The sequence below is a fragment of the Myripristis murdjan genome, chromosome 10, assembly GCF_902150065.1.
Source record: "Myripristis murdjan chromosome 10, fMyrMur1.1, whole genome shotgun sequence".
Lineage (NCBI taxonomy): Eukaryota > Metazoa > Chordata > Actinopteri > Holocentriformes > Holocentridae > Myripristis > Myripristis murdjan.
The window spans coordinates 22,651,097-22,672,555 of NC_043989.1; the positions used below are offsets into that span (position 1 = coordinate 22,651,097).

At 43.4% G+C, this 21,459-nt stretch overlaps 5 protein-coding genes across 11 annotated transcripts in view; all 5 read left to right on the forward strand.

The window, feature by feature from the left end:
- Positions 1 to 21,459, forward strand: part of LOC115366762 (protocadherin gamma-C5-like) — a 256,394-nt gene that overhangs the window by 162,272 nt on the left and 72,663 nt on the right. For 2 of the 7 annotated variants that reach the window (XM_030062374.1, XM_030062380.1), the window contains exon 1: positions 15,981 to 18,362. The exons of 2 other annotated variants lie outside the window; for them this stretch is intronic. In XM_030062374.1, the coding sequence (XP_029918234.1) occupies positions 15,981 to 18,362 (2,382 nt within the window). Of the gene's footprint in view, positions 1 to 6,125; positions 9,097 to 15,980; positions 18,363 to 18,995; positions 21,436 to 21,459 lie in introns of those variants that run through there. 3 more of the 7 variants (XM_030062377.1, XM_030062369.1, XM_030062373.1) reach the window with 3 other exon arrangements.
- On the forward strand, positions 251 to 2,817 carry LOC115366955 (protocadherin beta-16-like). Its single transcript, XM_030062624.1, has 2 exons — positions 251 to 728; positions 2,013 to 2,817. The coding sequence occupies exons 1-2, from the start codon at positions 397 to 399 to the stop codon at positions 2,815 to 2,817; spliced, it is 1,137 nt and encodes a 378-aa protein (XP_029918484.1). The 5' UTR covers positions 251 to 396.
- LOC115366956 (protocadherin gamma-A1-like) lies at positions 3,242 to 6,438 on the forward strand. The gene is made up of 2 exons (XM_030062625.1): positions 3,242 to 5,821; positions 6,427 to 6,438. The coding sequence occupies exons 1-2, from the start codon at positions 3,440 to 3,442 to the stop codon at positions 6,436 to 6,438; spliced, it is 2,394 nt and encodes a 797-aa protein (XP_029918485.1). The 5' UTR covers positions 3,242 to 3,439.
- Positions 9,765 to 12,198, forward strand: LOC115366771 (protocadherin gamma-A1-like). Its single transcript, XM_030062391.1, has one exon. The coding sequence runs from the start codon at positions 9,802 to 9,804 to the stop codon at positions 12,196 to 12,198; it is 2,397 nt and encodes a 798-aa protein (XP_029918251.1). The 5' UTR covers positions 9,765 to 9,801.
- Positions 12,788 to 15,293, forward strand: LOC115366958 (protocadherin beta-16-like). Its single transcript, XM_030062627.1, has one exon. The coding sequence runs from the start codon at positions 12,891 to 12,893 to the stop codon at positions 15,291 to 15,293; it is 2,403 nt and encodes an 800-aa protein (XP_029918487.1). The 5' UTR covers positions 12,788 to 12,890.

Consider the following 21,459-nt stretch of genomic DNA (forward strand, 5'->3'; position numbering starts at 1 on the left):
TAAAGGTACATTTTCAAATTGATAATGTGCTGAATTAGTGGTCAAATTTGTTTTAATTTCAATTCCACCTGAAAGCTTTTGCGCCTTTGTATGAATTCGTCTCCTTTTTCATGTTATTTGTTGCAGTTTTTATGTTTAACTCAGAGGGCCGCTGTTGGCTAACGTGTTGAAATTTTACAAGCGGCTCTTCCTTCATCCTCCTCCGTCATGTCCTTTTATTTTGGAGAGTATGAGGCAGGCAGAACGCAAAGCCCGCTGACAGAGAAAACTGGAGAATGTAATAGATGGATTTTTTCTTGTATGTGGATTATAACAAACCTTTTTGTTTTATACCTGTTCCAATGAAGTGTTGATTGCATCGCGACTAATAATTTTCCTCAAGTGGCGCAGCATAAAATGTCGGACAGAACAATGAGACGGCAAGTGTTGTTGTTTATCTCGGTTCTTTCACTCAGCTCGGTGGTCGGCCAGGTTAGCTATTCTATTCCTGAGGAAATGATGGTAGGCTCTTTGGTTGGTAACATAGGACAAGATTTAGGTTTGGACCTAGGAAGGCTTAAAACAGGTAAAGCTCGCATTTATACAGGAGACAGTGCAGAATATATCGAGCTGAATAAAGACAGAGGAGTCCTTCTCATCAAACAGAGAATAGACAGAGAGGCTTTATGTGGGGACACGACGCCTTGCGCTTTGCATTTTCAGATAATTCTAGAAAATCCAATGGAGCTGTTCCGTATTACGGTGGAAATCACCGATATAAATGATAATACCCCGAGTTTTACAAACGCCGAAAAACGTTTTGAAATTAGCGAGGCTGCTGTCATAGGATCAAAATTTGTATTAGAAAAAGCAATTGATTCTGACATTGGCTTAAATGGCCTACAAAGCTACTTGCTGAAACCCACTGATAACTTTGCATTGAAACTAGAAAACCAGCCAGACGGCAGTAAAAAAGTAGAAATGGTTTTACAAAAGCCTCTAGATCGAGAAAAGCATGAACAAATACGGTTATTGTTGACTGCTATGGATGGAGGAGAGCCACAGATGTCAGGGACAATGCAGATATACGTCAGCGTGTTAGACGTTAACGACAACGCTCCTGCTTTTACTAAGCCACTGTACAAAGCAAAAATTATTGAAAATTCTCCAAAGGGAACCAGCATAACGATGGTTAGTGCATCGGATAAGGACATGGGCTCAAACGGAAAAGTATCATATTTGATTTCTAGCAGCAAACATCTTTTGTCTGAATTGTTTAAGATCGATGCGAAAAGTGGAGAGATTATCCTGATCGGTGAAATAGACTATGAAAAAGCGAAGCAATATCAAATAGATATTGAAGCTATAGATAATGCAGGTCTCTCTGATTCCAGTAAGGTAATAGTTGATGTTACTGATGTTAATGACAATAGTCCTCAAATTAATATAGTCTCTAAATCAGAGGCAATACTAGAGGACTCACCTCCACACACTGTAATAGCTATGTTAAGCGTAAATGACCCGGACTCTGAGAGTAACGGAGAGGTACAATGCAATATAAATGAAAACATCCCGTTTAAAATACAGACGACATTGAATGGATTTTATAGTTTAGTTACAGAGCAATCTTTAGACAGGGAATTGGCCGCTCAGTATAATATCACTGTGACTTGTTCTGATGAGGGAGTCCCCACCCTCTCCAGCAGCGTCACTCTTACCTTACAGATCTCAGATGTGAACGACAACGCGCCTGTCTTTGAAGGGAGCTCATATGAGGCCTACATTGTAGAAAATAACACACCAGGCCTCTCTATATTCACAGTGAAAGCTAGGGACGCTGACTGGAACCAGAATGCCCGCGTCTCTTACATACTGGAGGACTCCTCGTTAAACGGAGTGCCCGTCTCCTCATATGTGTCTGTCAGTGTTGATAGTGGAGTCATCCATGCAGTGCGCTCTTTTGACTACGAGCAGATCAAAGATTTCCATTTTCGCGTCAAAGCGCAGGATGGAGGTTCTCCTCCACTCAGTAGCAATGTGAGTGTGAAAATACTGATCCAGGACCAGAACGACAACGCCCCTCAGGTTCTGTACCCAGTTCAGACTGGTGGCTCTCTGGTGGCTGAAATGGTGCCTCGTACAGCAGAGGTGGGCTATCTGGTGACCAAAGTGGTGGCTGTTGATGTGGACTCTGGCCAGAATGCCTGGCTCTCCTATAAACTGCAGAAAGCCACAGACAGGGCGCTGTTTGAAGTGGGCTTACAGAACGGGGAAATCAGAACTATCCGCCAAGTCACTGACAAAGATGCTGTGAAACAACGGCTGACTGTTGTGGTGGAGGACAACGGCCAGCCCCCTCGTTCAGCTACAGTCAGTGTTAACGTGGCGGTGGCGGACAGCTTCCCTGAAGTGCTGTCGGAGTTCACTGACTTTACACAGGACAAGGAGTACAATGACAACCTGACTTTTTACTTGGTCTTGGCTTTGGCTGTGGTTTCCTTTCTGTTCATCACATGCCTGGTGGTTATTATATCAGTGAAAATCTACAGATGGAGACAGTCTCTTATCCTTTATCAGTCCAACCTGCCGGTGATTCCATATTATCCCCCACGTTATTCAGACACTTTGGGGACAGGGACTCTCCCACACGTGTACAATTACGAGGTGTGCAGGACGACTGACTCCAGAAAGAGTGACTGTAAGTTCGGCAGAGCCGGAAGTCAGAACGTCCTGATAATGGATCCCAGTTCAACAGGGACGACGCAGCGGATACAGAGTGAGAAGAGCATCCTGGACGAACCAGACTCTCCTCTAGAGGTTAGAAATATACACCTTTGAAAATAAAAAAAAAAAAAAATTTAATCTGTCGTCTACGAGCAATAGCTTTTCAGAACCTTGGATAGCGACTGCAACGTGTTAGAGCCCCTCTCTCTCTCTCTCTCTCTCTCTCTCTCTCTCTCTCTCTCTCACACACACACACACACACACACACACACACACACACACACACACACACAGAACCGTTCATGGGGAAAGTCCTGTTTTGTATTTTAAGAATTTTATTTCTTCTGTATCTCACGGTACTGGTAAAGCAATCTAATTATTTTATGTAAACCTTAATTTATATTACTGTACCATAAAAGTAACAAAGAGATCCCTGTGTCGTCATGATTTAGTCATGTATCATGTAGTGTCTTAATGTTAACTCAACGGGCCGCTGTTGGCTAGTGTGTGGTCGTTTTAGAAGTGATTTGTATATGAACCTCCCCGTCACATCGATAGAGAGTCAGAGAAGAATGCACATACAACGATAAAGAAACACGGACATTTCGCGCTGGAATTATATTTTTCAAGACTTGTGGCATATATCGATACTGGTGATGCATGTCTGACTGATCTCCGGTTTTATTTCGGATGGAAAGACGTTAGTTGTGGTGCAACAGAGGTGGCGGTCGGAACAATGAGACGGCAAGTGTTGCTGTTTATTTCGATCCTTTTTCTCAGCTCAGTGCTGGGCCAAGTCAGCTACTCTATTCCTGAGGAAATGGCGACAGGATCTTTGGTCGGTAACATAGCACAGGATTTAGGTGTAGACGTAAAAAGACTCAAATCAGGCAAAGCTCGCATTTATACAGGAGATAGTGCAGAATACATCGAACTGAATAAAGAAAGAGGAGTCCTCCTCGTCAAAGAGAAAATAGACCGTGAAGCGCTCTGCCGACAGACGACGCCTTGCGCTTTACATTTTCAGATTGCCTTGGAGGGCCCGATGGAGCTGTTTCCGATAACTGTCGAAATCACAGATATAAATGACAACGCTCCTATTTTCCAAAAGGAGGAGAGAGTATTTGAAATCAGCGAGTCCGCAGTAGTCGGTTCTAAATTCATGCTAGAGAAAGCGATTGACCCTGACATTGGACTGAATGGACTTCAGAGCTATACACTTAAGCCGAATGATAACTTTATGCTTAAATTACACAGTCAATCTGATGGAAATAAAAAGATAGAAATGGTTTTACAGAAACCTTTGGATAGAGAGAAACAGGAGCATATATCGTTAATTGTAACGGCTGTGGATGGAGGAGACCCGCAAAGGTCTGGGACAATGCAGATTCATGTTACTGTGTTAGACGCGAACGACAACGCTCCCATTTTTACGAAAAGCGTTTACAAGGCAAGTGTTACAGAAAACTCCCCGAGGGGGACCCTTGTAACAAAACTGAGTGCGACTGATGCAGACAAAGGCTCAAATGGAGAGGTGACGTACGTCATCGGTAATACCATAGATAGCGTTTCAAAGCTATTTAACATCACCGATGAGGGTGAACTTATATTAAATGGGCCAGTCGATTTTGAAAAGGACAAAAATTATCAAATCGATGTGGAGGCAGTTGACCGAGGAGGCCTTTCTGATTCAAGCAAAGTGTTGATTGATGTAAGTGATCTTAATGACAACAGTCCCATTATAAATATAATTTCAAAGTCAAATTCAGTACCAGAAGATTGCCTGTCCAATACAGTGATAGTCATGATGAGTGTCAGCGATCCTGATTCTGAAAAAAATGGTCTCGTCCAGTGTGTGATAAATAATAGTATACCATTTACGATTAAATCTACATCTACTAATGTCTACAGCCTTTTGACAGACAGTGATTTAGACAGAGAAAGAGTCTCTGAATACAATATCACAGTGACTTGCTCTGATGAGGGAGCCCCCTCCCTCTCCAGCAGCGTCATTCTCACCTTACAGATCTCAGATGTGAATGACAACGCGCCTGTATTTGAGAAGAGCTCGTATGAGGCCCACATTGTAGAAAACAACACCCCAGGCCTCTCTGTATTCACCGTGAAAGCCAGAGACGCTGACTGGAACCAGAATGCCCGTGTCTCTTACATACTGGAGGACTCCTCGGTTAACGGAGTGCCGGTTTCCTCATATGTGTCTGTCAGTGCTGATAGTGGGGTCATCCATGCAGTGCGCTCTTTTGACTACGAGCAGATCAAAGATTTCCAGTTCCGAGTCAGAGCGCAAGATGGAGGCTCTCCTCCACTCAGTAGCAATGTGAATGTGAAAATACTGATCCAGGACCAGAACGACAACGCCCCTCAGGTTCTCTACCCAGTCCAGACTGGTGGCTCTCTGGTGGCTGAAATGGTGCCTCGTTCAGCAGAGGTGGGCTATCTGGTGACCAAAGTGGTGGCTGTTGATGTGGACTCAGGCCAGAATGCCTGGCTCTCCTATAAACTACAGAAAGCCACAGACAGGGCGCTGTTTGAAGTGGGCTTACAGAATGGGGAAATCAGAACTATCCGCCAAGTCACTGATAAAGATGCTGTGAAACAAAGGCTGACTGTTGTGGTGGAGGACAACGGCCAGCCCTCTCGTTCAGCTACAGTCAATATTAACGTGGTGGTGGCGGACAGCTTCCCTGAAGTGCTTTCGGAGTTTACTGACTTTACACAGGACAAGGAGTACAATGACAACCTGACTTTTTACTTGGTCTTGGCTCTGGCTGTGGTTTCCTTTCTGTTCATCACGTGCCTGGTGGTTATTATATCAGTGAAAATCTACAGATGGAGACGGTCTCGCATCCTGTATCAGTCCAACCTGCCGGTGATTCCATATTATCCCCCACGTTACTCAGACACTTTGGGGACAGGGACTCTCCCACACGTGTACAATTATGAGGTGTGCAGGACAACTGACTCCAGAAAGAGTGACTGTAAGTTCGGCAGAGCCGGTAGTCAGAACGTCCTGATAATGGATCCCAGTTCAACAGGGACGATGCAGCGGATACAGAGTGACAAGAGCATCCTAGATGAGCCAGACTCTCCTCTCGAGGTTAGAATGTTTCCATTTTATTAAATTAAAGCTTCCCTTTGCGTGAATTGTCATCATATACAAATTACTAAATTTCAGAACCATGGACAGTGGCAACCGTAATGTATATTTCCCTTGCGCCTTGCGTTTCCTGTTTCTAAATAGAATACCTGATAATCTTCCCAACCACTGCAATTAATGTTATAACAAGTCGTTTATTTTATTTATTTATTTATTTTTTATTTTATTTTTATTATTATTATTATTATTATTATTATTATTTTTTTTTTTTTTTTTGGTTACATGTTGTCCTGGCGAGAATCGAGGCACATCTTCTCCCGCTCATGTGAGCAGTCCTTATATTTTATCACATTTGTCACTATGAATTTTCTTTTTTTTTTTTTTGGCTATTTTAATCCACTTGAAATTGAAGCAGAACTTTTTCATTCTAGGCTTCTATTATTCATACATATTTGTTATAATACTCTCTAATTTACTTACTTATTTTATTTGGCAGTGTTTTGGGTAATTGTTAAATAGTCATGACACATGTAGAGATAATCTTCGCCGGAGTTTTACCACTAAGTCTGTTTTTCCAGAGACTACATTTCGTTTTCCTCTTGCAGTGCTTTTTGTAGTTCAGTAATGTGAACAGAGAGGGCCGCTATCCACCAGCGTGTGACATGTTCAGAGTGGAGAGGCAACAGTACCTCCCCTTAGATTTAGTTACGGTAGACAATGAAGCAGGCATTGGGCGACCGCACGGTTTACAAAAAACTCTAAATACGGAGTCGGCTTGCTGCTATATTTGGTTTAACATATGTCATTGAAATCAGTTCAGCAGCCTGTCTGAATGTCTTGTGGATTACATTTTTATTGAAATGACGCGAGCGGATTTTTCTGACAAACGAATGGGACGGCAAGTACTGTTTTTCATTTCAGTTTTCTCTCTCAGCTCGGTGCTCGGGCAGGTCAGTTACTCTATTCCCGAGGAAATGGCGAAAGGCTCATTAGTCGGTAATATAGGTCAGGATTTAGGTCTAGATCTGAAAAGACTCAAATCAGGTAAAGCTCGCATTCATTCAGGAGATAGCGCTGAATACATTGAGTTGAATAAGGAAAGGGGAGTCCTTCTCATCAAAGAGAGAATAGACAGAGAAACGCTGTGTGGGGAATCGACGCCTTGTGCTTTACATTTTCAGATAATTATGGAAAATCCAATGGAATTGTTTCGCATAACAGTAGAAATCACAGACATAAACGACAACGCCCCCAGCTTTGCATCAACTGAGAAGCGTTTCGAAATCAGCGAGTCAGTCGTTATTGGCTCTAAATTTGTATTGGAGAAAGCGATCGATGCAGACATTGGTTTAAATGACCTCCAAAGCTACTCACTTAATCCAAAAGATAATTTTATCCTGAAACTGGAAAATCAAATCGACGGAAGTAAAAAGGTAGAAATGGTTTTACAGAAGCCTCTAGATCGAGAGAATCAGGAACAGATATCGTTACTGTTAACTGGCACGGATGGAGGAGAGCCGCAGATGTCAGGAACAATGCAGATATACGTAAACGTCTTGGATGCGAATGACAATGCTCCTGTGTTCACTAAACCGGTGTACAAGGCCACAGTAACAGAAAATTCACCAAGAGGGACAAGCATAACAACTGTGAGTGCGTTTGACAAAGACAGAGGCTCTAACGGAGAAATATCATATGCAATCTCCAATAGCAAGCGTCGTTTAACCGACCTATTTCAAATCGATATGAAAAGTGGTGAGGTTATCCTGATCGGTGAAATTGATTATGAGAAAGCAAAGTTCTACCAAATAGATATTGAAGCTGTAGACAATGGAGGACTCTCGGATTCTAGTAAAATCACAGTTGATGTAATTGATGTGAATGATAACAACCCTCAATTAAATGTACTGTCTAAAACAGACGCCCTTTTGGAGGATTCTCCTCCCGGTACTGTCATAGCTATGATGAGTGTAAATGACCCGGACAGTGGGGAAAATGGCGAGGTAAAATGTGTTATAAATGATAACATTCCGTTTAAAATACAGGCGACATTAAATGGTTTCTATAGTTTAGTTACAGAGATAGGTTTGGATAGGGAGGTAGCCTCCCAATACAATATCACTGTAACTTGCTCCGATGAGGGAGTCCCCTCCCTCTCCAGTAGCGTCACTCTCACCTTAAAGATCTCAGATGTGAATGACAACGCGCCTGTCTTTGGGAGGAGCTCATATGAGGCCTACATTGTAGAAAACAACACACCAGGCCTCTCTATATTCACAATGAAAGCTAGAGACGCTGACTGGAACCAGAATGCCCGTGTCTCTTACATACTGGAGGACTCCTCGGTTAACGGAGTGCCCGTCTCCTCATATGTGTCTGTTAGTGCTGACAGTGGAGTCATCCATGCAGTGCGCTCTTTTGACTACGAGCAGATCAAAGATTTCCAGTTCCGAGTCAGAGCGCAAGATGGAGGCTCTCCTCCACTCAGTAGCAATGTGAGTGTGAAAATACTGATCCAGGACCAGAACGACAACGCCCCTCAGGTTCTGTACCCAGTCCAGACTGGTGGGTCTCTGGTGGCTGAAATCGTGCCTCGTTCAGCAGAGGTGGGCTATCTGGTCAGTAAAGTGGTGGCTGTTGATGTGGACTCTGGCCAGAATGCCTGGCTCTCCTATAAACTACAGAAAGCCACAGACAGGGCGCTGTTTGAAGTGGGTTTACAGAATGGGGAAATCAGAACTATCCGCCAAGTCACTGATAAAGATGTTGTGAAACAAAGGCTGACTGTTGTGGTGGAGGACAACGGCCAGCCCTCTCGTTCAGCTACAGTCAATGTTAACGTGGCGGTGGCGGACAGCTTCCCTGAAGTGCTGTCGGAGTTTACTGACTTTACACAGGACAGAGAGTACAATGACAGCCTGACTTTTTATTTGGTCTTGGCTTTGGCTGTAGTTTCCTTTCTGTTCATCACGTGCCTGGTGGTTATTATATCAGTGAAAATCTACAGATGGAGACAGTCTCGCATCCTGTATCAGTCCAACCTGCCGGTGATTCCATATTATCCCCCACGTTACTCAGACACTTTGGGAACAGGGACTCTCCCACACGTGTACAATTATGAGGTGTGCAGGACAACTGACTCCAGAAAGAGTGACTGTAAGTTCGGCAGAGCCGGTAGTCAGAACGTCCTGATAATGGAGCCCAGTTCAACAGGGACGATGCAGCGGATACAGAGTGACAAGAGCATCCTGGATGAACCAGACTCTCCTCTAGAGGTTAGAAATATCCACCTTTGAAAATAAAAAAGCATTTTATTTGTCGTATACGAGCAATAGCTTTTCAGAACCTTGGATAGCGACTGCAACTTGTTAGAGCTCCTCTCTCTCTCTCTCTCTCTCTCTCTCTCTCTCTCTCTCTCTCTCACACACACACACACACACACACACGCACGGACGCACGCGCGCGCGCGCGCGCGCTCACACACACACACACACACACACACACACACACACACACACACACACACACACCACATAACCGTTCATGGGGAAAATCCTGATTTGTATTTAAAGAATAATGTCTTTCTTATGTATCTGACGGTACCGGTGAAGCAATCTAATTGTTTTATATAAACCTTAATTTATAGTACTATCCCATAAAAGTAACAAAGAGATCCCTGTATTGTAATGATTTAGTCATTTTTCATGTAGTGTCTTAATGTGAACTCAACGGGCCGCTGTTGGCTAGTGTGTGGTAGTTTTAGAAGTGATTTGTAGAGGAACCTCCCCGTCACATCGATAAAGAGTCAGAGAAGAATGCACATAAAAGGATAAAGAAACACGGACATTTCACGATGTAATTATATTTTTTCAAGACTTGTGGCATATATCGATACGAGTGATGCATGTCTGACTGATCTCCGGTTTTATTTCGGATGGAAAGACGTTAGTTGTGGTGCAACAGAGGTGGCGGACGGAACAATGATACGGCAAGTGTTGTTTTTTATTTCGGTCCCTTTTCTCAGCTCAGTGCTGGGCCAAGTCAGCTATTCTATTCCTGAGGAAATGGCGAAAGGATCTTTGGTCGGTAACATAGCACAGGACCTAGGTGTAGACGTTAAAAGACTCAAATCAGGCAAAGCTCGCATTTATACAGGAGATAGCGCAGAATACATCGAACTGAATAAAGAAAGAGGAGTCCTCCTCGTCAAAGAGAAAATAGACCGTGAAGCGCTCTGCGGACAGACGACGCCTTGCGCTTTACATTTTCAGATTGCCTTGGAGAGCCCGATGGAGCTGTTTCCGATAACTGTCGAAATCACAGATATAAATGACAACGCTCCTATTTTCCAAAAGGAGGAGAGAGTATTTGAAATCAGCGAGTCCGCAGTAGTCGGTTCTAAATTCATGCTAGAGAAAGCGATTGACCCTGACATTGGAATGAATGGACTTCAGAGCTATACACTTAAGCCGAGTGATAACTTTATGCTTAAATTACACAGTCAATCTGATGGAAGTAAAAAGGTAGAAATGGTTTTACAGAAACCTTTGGATAGAGAGAAACAGGAGCATATATCGTTAATTGTAACGGCTGTGGATGGAGGAGACCCGCAAAGGTCTGGGACAATGCAGATTCATGTTACTGTGTTAGACGTGAACGACAACGCTCCCGTTTTTACGAAAAGCGTTTACAAGGCAAGTGTTACAGAAAACTCCCCGAGGGGGGCCCTTGTAACAAAACTGAGTGCGACTGATGCAGACAAAGGCTCAAATGGAGAGGTGACGTACGTCATCGGTAATACCATAGTTAGCGTTTCAAAGCTATTTAACATCACCGATGAGGGTGAACTTATATTAAATGGGCCAGTCGATTTTGAAAAGGCCAAAAATTATCAAATCGATGTGGAGGCAGTTGACCGAGGAGGCCTTTCTGATTCAAGCAAAGTGTTGATTGATATAAGTGATCTTAATGACAACAGTCCCATTATAAATATAATTTCAAAGTCAAATTCCATACCAGAAGATTGCCTGTCCAATACAGTGATAGTCATGATGAGTGTCAGCGATCCTGATTCTGAAAATAATGGTCTCGTCCAGTGTGTGATAAATAAAAGTATACCATTTACGATTAAATCTACATCTACTAATGTCTACAGCCTTTTGACAGACAGTGATTTAGACAGAGAAAAAGTCTCTGAATACAATATCACAGTGACTTGCTCTGATGAGGGAGTCCCCTCCCTCTCCAGCAGCGTCACTCTCACCTTACAGATCTCAGATGTGAACGACAACGCGCCTATCTTTGAGAGGAGCTCATATGAGGCCTACATTGTAGAAAACAACTCTCCAGGCCTCTCTGTATTCACAGTGAAAGCCAGAGACGCTGACTGGAACCAGAATGCCCGTGTCTCTTACATACTGGAGGACTCCTCGGTTAACGGAGTGCCGGTTTCCTCATATGTGTCTGTCAGTGCTGATAGTGGAGTCATCCATGCAGTGCGCTCTTTTGACTACGAGCAGATCAAAGATTTCCATTTCCGAGTCAGAGCGCAAGATGGAGGCTCTCCTCCACTCAGTAGCAATGTGAGTGTGAAAATACTGATCCAGGACCAGAACGACAACGCTCCTCAGGTGCTGTACCCAGTCCAGACTGGTGGCTCTCTGGTGGCTGAAATGGTGCCTCGTTCAGCAGAGGTGGGATATCTGGTGACAAAAGTGGTGGCTGTTGATGTGGACTCTGGCCAGAATGCCTGGCTCTCCTACAAACTGCAGAAAGCCACAGACAGGGCGCTGTTCGAAGTGGGCTTACAGAATGGGGAAATCAGAACTATCCGCCAAGTCACTGATAAAGATGCTGTGAAACAAAGGCTGACTGTTGTGGTGGAGGACAACGGTCAGCCCTCTCGTTCAGCTACAGTCAATGTCAATGTGGCGGTGGCGGACAGCTTCCCTGAAGTGCTGTCGGAGTTCACTGACTTTACACAGGACAAGGAGTACAATGACAGCCTGACTTTTTACTTGGTCTTGGCTTTGGCTGTGGTTTCCTTTCTGTTCATCACGTGCCTGGTGGTTATTATATCAGTGAAAATCTACAGATGGAGACAGTCTCGCATCCTATATCAGTCCAACCTGCCGGTGATTCCATATTATCCCCCACGTTACTCAGACACTTTGGGGACAAGGACTCTCCCACACGTGTACAATTACGAGGTGTGCAGGACGACTGACTCCAGAAAGAGTGACTGTAAGTTCGGCAGAGCCGCTAGTCAGAACGTCCTGATAATGGATCCCAGTTCAACAGGGACGATGCAGCGGATACAGCGTGAGAAGAGCATCCTGGATGAACCAGACTCTCCTCTAGAGGTTAGAGTTCTGTGATATTGTTCTGCACCACCCCAAATGTCATTGTTTCAAATGAACGTCAGATGGACGATGTCGGTAGAAATATTTTGATTCCAATCAGTCCTCTCCTCTTTTCTTTTTTCATCATATATATAAACAGGTTATATCATTCTAGTTGACAACAAACTTAGGTAGCTTGTTATCTAGCTTAGTATGTTAAATAGTAAAAATAGTATGTCAAATAGGGATTTGTTATATTTCGTATTTCTCTAATGAACAATAGATAGATAGATAGATAGATAGATAGATAACATTTCAATATATTTAAAAGTTTTCTTTTTAGGTCAACAGATATGCTAAACTATACTGCAAATCTTTCTAAGGTATTTTCCCACTGACACGAGAACGTCCCTTTCCCTGTAATGTACCCTTGTTTTATTTGGATTTTGTGCAGTTTTGTCTTTTGAACTCAGAGGGCCGCTGTTGGATAGTCTGTTCAGGTTTCTCATCATCTCCGCATATAACACTGAAGGCGAGCCAGAGGGAGAGTGCATTGTTCACGCTACAGCGCCGGCTCTACAACAAGGGACATAATCAACATTTCTTTTGTTCGATATTCGCGTATTATACGCTTTTTCTCTGTAATCTGTGGGTTGTTCTGGGGTATGGTGTTTTGCTCTGACGGATTCTAACCGGTCTATTCCTTCGTTCTAAAATCATTTCGAAGAATGACACGGCAAGTACTGTTGTTTATCTCGTTTTTTTCTCTCAATTTAGTGTTCGGGCACGTCAGCTACACTGTTCCCGAGGAAATGGCGAAAGGCTCTTTAGTCGGAGATATCGCACAGGATTTAGGTTTAAATATCAAAAGGCTAAAGTCAGGGAAAGCTCGTGTCTACTCTGTTGATAGCACAGAATACATCGAGCTGAATAACGAAAGAGGAGCTCTCCTTATCAAAGAGAGAATAGACAGAGAATCCTTATGCGGTGAGACGATGCCTTGCGCTTTACATTTTCAGATCATTATGGAGAATCCCATGGAATTTTACAGCGTTACAGTTGAAATTACAGACATTAATGATAACCCACCATCTTTCGAGAAAAGTGAAACTGAATTCCAAATCAGCGAATCTGCAGTTGTCGGAGCAAAATTTGATTTGGAAAGAGCAATGGATTTAGATGTCGGTATTAATGGTCTCCAAAGTTACCTACTGAAGCCAACTGATAATTTCGTACTTAAATTGCACAACCAAGCGGATGGGACAAAAAATGTCGAGATGGTTTTACAAAAGGCTCTTGACAGAGAGAAACATGGATTTTTGTCTTTAGTTTTGACCGCTATCGATGGAGGAGAGCCACAGATGTCGGGGACAATGCAGATTCTCATTACAGTGTTAGATGCCAATGATAATGCCCCTGTATTTACACAGCCGATTTACAAAGGCACTGTGACTGAAAATGCGCCAAAAGGTACAGTAGTGACTACTGTTAGTGCGTCTGATGCTGATCATGGTTCAAATGGAAAAATAAGTTATTCGATCACGAATACTTTAGATGATATTAGACATATATTTGAGGTAAATAAAGACAATGGTGAAGTTCGACTGATTGGACATATTGATTACGAAAGGAAAGGGAATTTTCAAATCAACTTACGGGCGAGAGATGACGGAGGACTGACAGATTCTTGTAAAGTGATAGTGGAAGTCCTCGATATTAATGACAATGTGCCAACGATTAATATCATGTCAAAGTCAGCCATTGTAACTGAAGATGCAACCCATAACACCGTCGTTACAATGATTAATATTCAAGATCCAGACTCGGGTGAAAATGGTAAAGTTAATTGTTTTATAAATGAAAATATTCCTTTCTTATTAAAGTCGACATCTAATAAAATCTATAGTTTAGTGACAGACAGTGATTTAGACAGAGAGAGAGCCTCTGAGTATATTATCACAGTGACTTGTTCTGATGAGGGAGTCCCCTCCCTCTCCAGCAGCGTCACTCTCACCTTACAGATCTCAGATGTGAATGACAACGCGCCTGTCTTTGAGAAGAGCTCATATGAGGCCTACATTGTAGAAAACAACACCCCAGGCCTCTCTATATTCACAGTGAAAGCCAGAGACGCTGACTGGAACCAGAATGCCCGTATCTCTTACATACTCGAGGACTCCTCGGTTAACGGAGTGCCCGTCTCCTCATATGTGTCTGTTAGTGCTGATAGTGGAGTCATCCATGCAGTTCGCTCTTTTGACTACGAGCAGATCAAAGATTTCCATTTCCGAGTCAAAGTGCAAGATGGAGGTTCTCCTCCACTCAGTAGCAATGTGAGTGTGAAAATACTGATCCAGGACCAGAACGACAACGCTCCTCAGGTGCTGTACCCAGTCCAGACTGGTGGCTCTCTGGTGGCTGAAATGGTGCCTCGTTCAGCAGAGGTGGGCTATCTGGTGACCAAAGTGGTGGCTGTTGATGTGGACTCTGGCCAGAATGCCTGGCTCTCCTATAAACTGCAGAAAGCCACAGACAGGGCGTTGTTTGAAGTGGGCTTACAGAATGGGGAAATCAGAACTATCCGCCAAGTCACTGATAAAGATGCTGTGAAACAAAGGCTGACTGTTGTGGTGGAGGACAACGGCCAGCCCTCTCGTTCAGCTACAGTCATTGTTAACGTGGCGGTGGCGGACAGCTTCCCTGAAGTGCTATCGGAGTTCACTGACTTCATACAGGACAAGGAGTACAATGACAACCTGACTTTTTATTTAGTCTTGGCTTTGGCTGTGGTTTCCTTTCTGTTCATCACGTGCCTGGTGGTTATTATATCAGTGAAAATCTACAGGTGGAGACAGTCTCGCATCATGTATCAGTCCAACCTGCCTGTGATTCCATATTATCCCCCACGTTACTCAGACACTTTGGGGACAGGGACTCTCCCACACGTGTACAATTACGAGGTGTGCAGGACGACTGACTCCAGAAAGAGTGACTATAAGTTCGGCAGAGCCGGTAGTCAGAACGTCCTGATAATGGATCCCAGTTCAACAGGGACGATGCAGAGGATACAGAATGAGAAGAGCATCCTGGATGAACCAGACTCTCCCACTGAGGTTAGAAAAATGCCATAGTGCATTGTACAATTTATCGACACCATATTTCCTCTTACTAATTGTGAAATCGCTGCCATACAGTTTAATGTAGCTACTAGAAGTTCAACACCTCGGACAGCACTCTCTCTCTCTTTTTTTTTTTTTTTTTTTTTTTTAACATGATGGTTCACTTTTACTCATTGGTCTATTGCAGATGTAATTGTTGTTCTTCTTCCTGAAATTGATAGAGGTCTCACAATCAGATGTTTTGCTGGTGTAAAATGCCCACCTTGACTGTTTTAAACAAACCTGTTTCTAGAACAACATGCTTTTACTGATAATTTACTAATCAGGTGTAATCTGATGTCTGCCTGGATTGTTATGAACACATTTCCTGTAGTTTAGCATTCTGAACTCTTAGGGCCGCTGTTGGCCAGCGTGTTTCTCTTTCAGAGTATATATCGTCAGCAGTGCCTCCCCGTTTCGACAGACGTAAGAGAGAAAGCAATACATTCAGATCACACAGTCTGAGCTAGAATCAGCATTTTAAACTTGCCTCACAACGATCCTTCTCTTTCAGTTTAGGGGAACTCTATTGATGATTTATTTTAAAAAAAATATTATTATTATTATTATTTTATTATTTGCGGAGGAGATATTTGCACCATCGTTTTCTTAACGGAATTGCACATTTTTCCTACGTTTAACGAAATACTGCGGAGAGCAATGAGACGGCAAGTACTATTGTGTATCTCGGTCTTTTTTCTTAGTTCAATATTCGGACAAGTCAGTTATTCCATTAATGAAGAAATGTCAACGGCATCAATAGTCGGAAATATAGCACAGGATTTGGGTTTAGATGTGAATAAACTAAAATCACGTAACGCTCGTATCTATTCGGGTGATAAGAGAGAATACATCGAACTGAATAAAGACAGAGGACTCCTCCTAATTAAAGAGAGAATAGACAGAGAGGGGCTCTGTGCACAGACGACGCCCTGCTCTTTGCACTTTCAAATAATTTTAGAGAATCCTATTGAATTTTACAGCATAATAGTTGAAATCATAGACGTTAATGATAATCCTCCCACTTTTGAGAAAAGCGAAATTCACTTCAGAATAAGCGAGTCTGCGGTCACAGGATCGAAATTTGATTTGGAAAGAGCTGTGGATTCGGACGTTGGAATCAACGGTCTTCAGAACTATTTGCTTAAACCAACCGATCATTTTGCTCTCAAACTGCATAATCAAGCAGACGGGTCAAAGAATGTTGAAATGATTTTACAAAAGCCTCTCGACAGGGAGAAAAATGAACACATGTCTTTAATTTTGACGGCAGTGGATGGAGGCGAACCACAGATGTCAGGAACGATGCAGATTCTCATCACGGTTTTAGATGCGAATGACAATGCGCCAATTTTTACACAGCCAGTGTACAAAGCTACTGTAGCAGAAAATTCTCCAAAAAATACAGTGGTTACTACGGTTAGCGCCTCTGATGCCGATTATGGATCCAATGGAAGAATAACCTATTCGATCAGGAATACTTTAGATGATGTCAGACATATGTTTGAGGTAAATGAAGATGGCGATGTTAAATTAATTGGAAATATTGACTACGAGAAGGCACGGAATTATCAAATAAATGTACGTGCAATTGATGACGGGGGTCTAACTGACTCTTGCAAAGTGATTGTCGATGTTATGGATGTGAATGATAACAAGCCGCTTATTAAGGTCATGTCTAAATCTAATTTGGTATCAGAAGATGTAAAATCAAACACCGTCGTAACAATAATTAACATTCAAGACCAAGACTCAGATGAAAATGGTAGAGTCCAGTGTGTCATAAATGAAAACATTCCCTTTTCGTTGAAGTCTACAACCAATAATTTCTATAGCCTTGTAACAGACAGTGATTTAGACAGAGAGAGAGCCTCTGAGTACAATATCACAGTGACTTGCTCTGATGAGGGAGTCCCCTCCCTCTCCAGCAGCGTCACTCTCACCTTACAGATCTCAGATGTGAATGACAACGCGCCTGTCTTTGAGAAGAGCTCATATGAGGCCTACATTGTAGAAAACAACACCCCAGGCCTCTCTATATTCACAGTGAAAGCCAGAGACGCTGACTGGAACCAGAATGCCCGTGTCTCTTACATACTGGAGGACTCCTCGGTTAACGGTGTGCCCGTCTCCTCATATGTGTCTGTCAGTGCTGATAGTGGAGTCATCCATGCAGTGCGCTCTTTTGACTACGAGCAGATCAAAGATTTCCATTTTCGCGTCAAAGCGCAGGATGGAGGCTCTCCTCCACTGAGTAGCATTGCGAGTGTGAAAATACTGATCCAGGACCAGAACGACAACGTTCCTCAGGTTCTGTACCCAGTCCAGACTGGTGGCTCTCTGGTGGCTGAAATTGTGCCTCGTTCAGCAGAAGTGGGCTATCTGGTGACCAAAGTGGTGGCTGTTGATGTGGACTCTGGCCAGAATGCCTGGCTCTCCTATAAACTGCAGAAAGCCACAGACAGGGCGCTGTTCGAAGTGGGCTTACAGAATGGGGAAATCAGAACTGTCCGCCAAGTCACTGATAAAGATGCTGTGAAACAAAGGCTGACTGTTGTGGTGGAGGACAACGGCCAGCCCTCTCGTTCAGCTACAGTCAATGTTAACGTTGCGGTGGCGGACAGCTTCCCTGAAGTGCTTTCGGAGTTTACTGACTTTACACAGGACAAGGAGTACAATGACAACCTGACTTTTTACTTGGTCTTGGCTTTGGCTGTGGTTTCCTTTCTGTTCATCACGTGCCTGGTGGTTATTATATCAGTGAAAATCTGCAGGTGGAGACAGTCTCGCATCCTATATCAGTCCAACCTGCCTGTGATTCCATATTATCCCCCACGTTACTCAGACACTTTGGGGACAGGGACTCTCCCACACGTGTGCAATTATGAGGTGTGCAGGACGACTGACTCCAGAAAGAGTGACTGTAAGTTCGGCAGAGCCGGTAGTCAGAACGTCCTGATAATGGATCCCAGTTCAACAGGAACGATGCAGCGGATACAGAGTGAGAAGAGCATCCTGGATGAGCCAGACTCCCCTCTAGAGGTTAGCAATTTCCGTGTGATAATCAAATTAAGTTTTTTTGTTTTTGTTTTTGTTTTTTTAAAGGTGCAATTTGGTTTCAGCACCTTGGACAGCGACATGGTTTAACGTTGACCACCGTTCTCTTTTTCTACCTCACTCACTCACACTTTCTCCCTATCAGACACACACACACACACACACACACTTTGTAGAGTGACACGGTTCAGCTATTAGGCTACATTTCACTCTGTGTTTTATTCTTCGTGTTTAGTGTATTCTTTAGAAGGCCCGCGAACTCCTTTGATATACCATAGAAGCATGCATTCCTCACTACAATTTGTACTGTAACTTTCATTTAATATTTTCTTCCTTGCTCCAGAACCTCATCGATAGTATACACCTAGTCCGCCCTGAACACACTTTCTGTAGTTTTATTTTCTGAACTCCGCGGGCCGCTGTTGGCTTGTCTGTTGCAGCTGTAATGCAGATTTTTAGCAGCACCGCCTCTGCTTGTGGACATATCAGAGAACGAGGCAGTAGTGTAGCGTATCAACGTGTCCGGTATGTAAGAGGAGACAGAAGCTTCGGTTGTTTATATATTGCGGAATGTAGCTTACTATTTTTGCTTTTACCCGCTGCTGATGTTTGATTATTTTCGCCCGGATTATATCCAGCTTCTTCTATCTTCTTGCTCAGAAAATTTGGAACAATGAGACGGCAAGTGCTTTTGTTTATTTCGATCCTTTCTCTCGCGTCGGTTCTCGGGCACGTCAGCTACTCAATTCCCGAGGAAATGGCCAAAGGCTCTCTAGTCGGTAATGTCGTACAGGATTTAGGTTTAGATTTGAAAAGACTCAAATCGGGTAAAGCTCGTGTCTATTCGAGTGAAAGCTCAGAATATATCGAGCTGAATAGAGAAAAAGGAGCCCTGCTTATAAAAGACAGAATTGACAGAGAGGCGTTATGCGGCGAGACGATGCCTTGCGCTTTACATTTTCAGATTATTCTCGAAAATCCCATTGAGTTCTACAGCGTGTCTGTTGAGATAACGGACGTTAATGATAACCCCCCAGCTTTTGAAAAAAACGAAATTGCGTTCAAAATTAGTGAATCCGCTGTTGTTGGGGCGAAATTTGTTTTAGAAAGAGCAATGGATTTAGATGTCGGTACTAATGGCCTACAAAATTACTTTTTAAAACCAACTGATAATTTCTTGCTTAAATTACAAAATCAGGCAGATGGAACAAAAAATGTCGAGATGGTATTACAGAAACCTCTTGACAGAGAAAAAAACGAGCATATATCTTTAGTGTTGACTGCAATAGATGGTGGAGAGCCACAGATGTCGGGGACAATGCAGATTCTCATTACAGTGTTAGATGCCAATGATAATGCCCCTGTATTTACACAGCCGGTTTACAAAGGCACTGTGACGGAAAATTCCCCAAAAGGCACAGTAGTGACTACTGTTAGTGCGTCTGATGCTGATGATGGCCCGCACGGAAAAATAACTTACTCAATCACAAATACGTTAGATGATATCAGACATACGTTTGAGGTAAATAAAGAGAATGGCGAGGTTCGACTGATTGGAAAAATAGATTACGAAAAGAAACAATTTTTTCATATAAATTTACGTGCAAGTGATGATGGAGGACTGACAGATTCCTGTAAAGTGATAGTCGATGTTATTGACATGAATGACAATGAGCCAACAATTAAAATAATGTCGAAGTCGACTGTTACATCTGAAGATGCAAAAATCAATACCATTGTGACAATAATTACCGTCCAAGACCCAGATTCAAATGAGAATGGCAAGGTTCGGTGTTTTATAGATGAAAATGTTCCTTTTATATTAAAGTCAACATCAAATAATTTCTATAGCCTTGTGACAGACAGTGATTTAGACAGAGAGAGAGCCTCTGAGTATAATATCACAGTGACTTGCTCCGATGAGGGAGTCCCCTCCCTCTCCAGTAGCGTCACTCTCACTTTACAGATCTCAGATGTGAATGACAACGCGCCTGTCTTTGAGAGGAGCTCATATGAGGCCTACATTGTAGAAAACAACACCCCAGGCCTCTCTATATTTACAGTGAAAGCCAGAGACGCTGACTGGAACCAGAATGCCCGTGTCTCTTACATACTGGAGGACTCCTCAGTTAACGGAGCGCCGGTCTCCTCATATGTGTCTGTCAGTGTTGATAGTGGAGTCATCCATGCAGTGCGCTCTTTTGATTACGAGCAGATCAAAGATTTCAATTTCCGTGTCAAAGCGCAGGATGGAGGCTCTCCTCCACTCAGTAGCAATGTGAGTGTGAAAATACTGATCCAGGACCAAAATGACAACGCCCCTCAGGTGCTGTATCCAGTCCAGACTGGTGGCTCTCTGGTGGCTGAAATGGTGCCTCGTTCAGCAGAGGTGGGCTACCTGGTGACCAAAGTTGTGGCTGTTGATGTGGACTCTGGCCAGAATGCCTGGCTCTCCTATAAACTGCAGAAAGCCACAGACAGGGCGCTGTTTGAAGTGGGCTTACAGAATGGGGAAATCAGAACTATCCGCCAAGTCACTGATAAAGATGCTGTGAAACAACGGCTGACTGTTGTGGTGGAGGACAACGGCCAGCCCTCTCGTTCAGCTGCAGTCAATGTTAATGTGGCGGTGGCGGACAGCTTCCCTGAAGTGCTGTCGGAGTTCACTGACTTTACACAGGACAAGGAGTACAATGACAACCTGACTTTTTACTTGGTCTTGGCTTTGGCTGTGGTTTCCTTTCTGTTCCTCACGTGTCTGGTGGTTATTATATCAGTGAAAATCTACAGGTGGAGACAGTCTCGCATCCTATATCAGTCCAACCTGCCGGTGATTCCATATTATCCCCCACGTTACTCAGACACTTTGGGGACAGGGACTCTCCCACATGTGTACAATTACGAGATCTGCAGGACGACTGACTCCAAAAAGAGTGACTGTAAGTTCGGCAGAGCCGGTAGTCAGAACGTCCTGATAATGGATCCCATTTCAGCAGGGACGATGCAGCGGATACAGAGTGAGAAGAGCATCCTGGATGAACCAGACTCTCCTTTAGAGGTGAGGCCTAGCCCGTTCTAGGTT

Coding starts and splice junctions, on each gene's coding strand:
- LOC115366955 (XM_030062624.1), top strand. CDS start 397: ATGTCGGACAGAACAATGAGACGGCAAGTGTTGTTGTTTATCTCGGTT. Junction 729..2,012: donor CTAGAAAATCCAATGGAGCT/GTTCCGTATTAC, acceptor TCCACTCAGTAG/CAATGTGAGTGTGAAAATAC.
- LOC115366956 (XM_030062625.1), top strand. CDS start 3,440: ATGAGACGGCAAGTGTTGCTGTTTATTTCGATCCTTTTTCTCAGCTCA.
- LOC115366771 (XM_030062391.1), top strand. CDS start 9,802: ATGATACGGCAAGTGTTGTTTTTTATTTCGGTCCCTTTTCTCAGCTCA.
- LOC115366958 (XM_030062627.1), top strand. CDS start 12,891: ATGACACGGCAAGTACTGTTGTTTATCTCGTTTTTTTCTCTCAATTTA.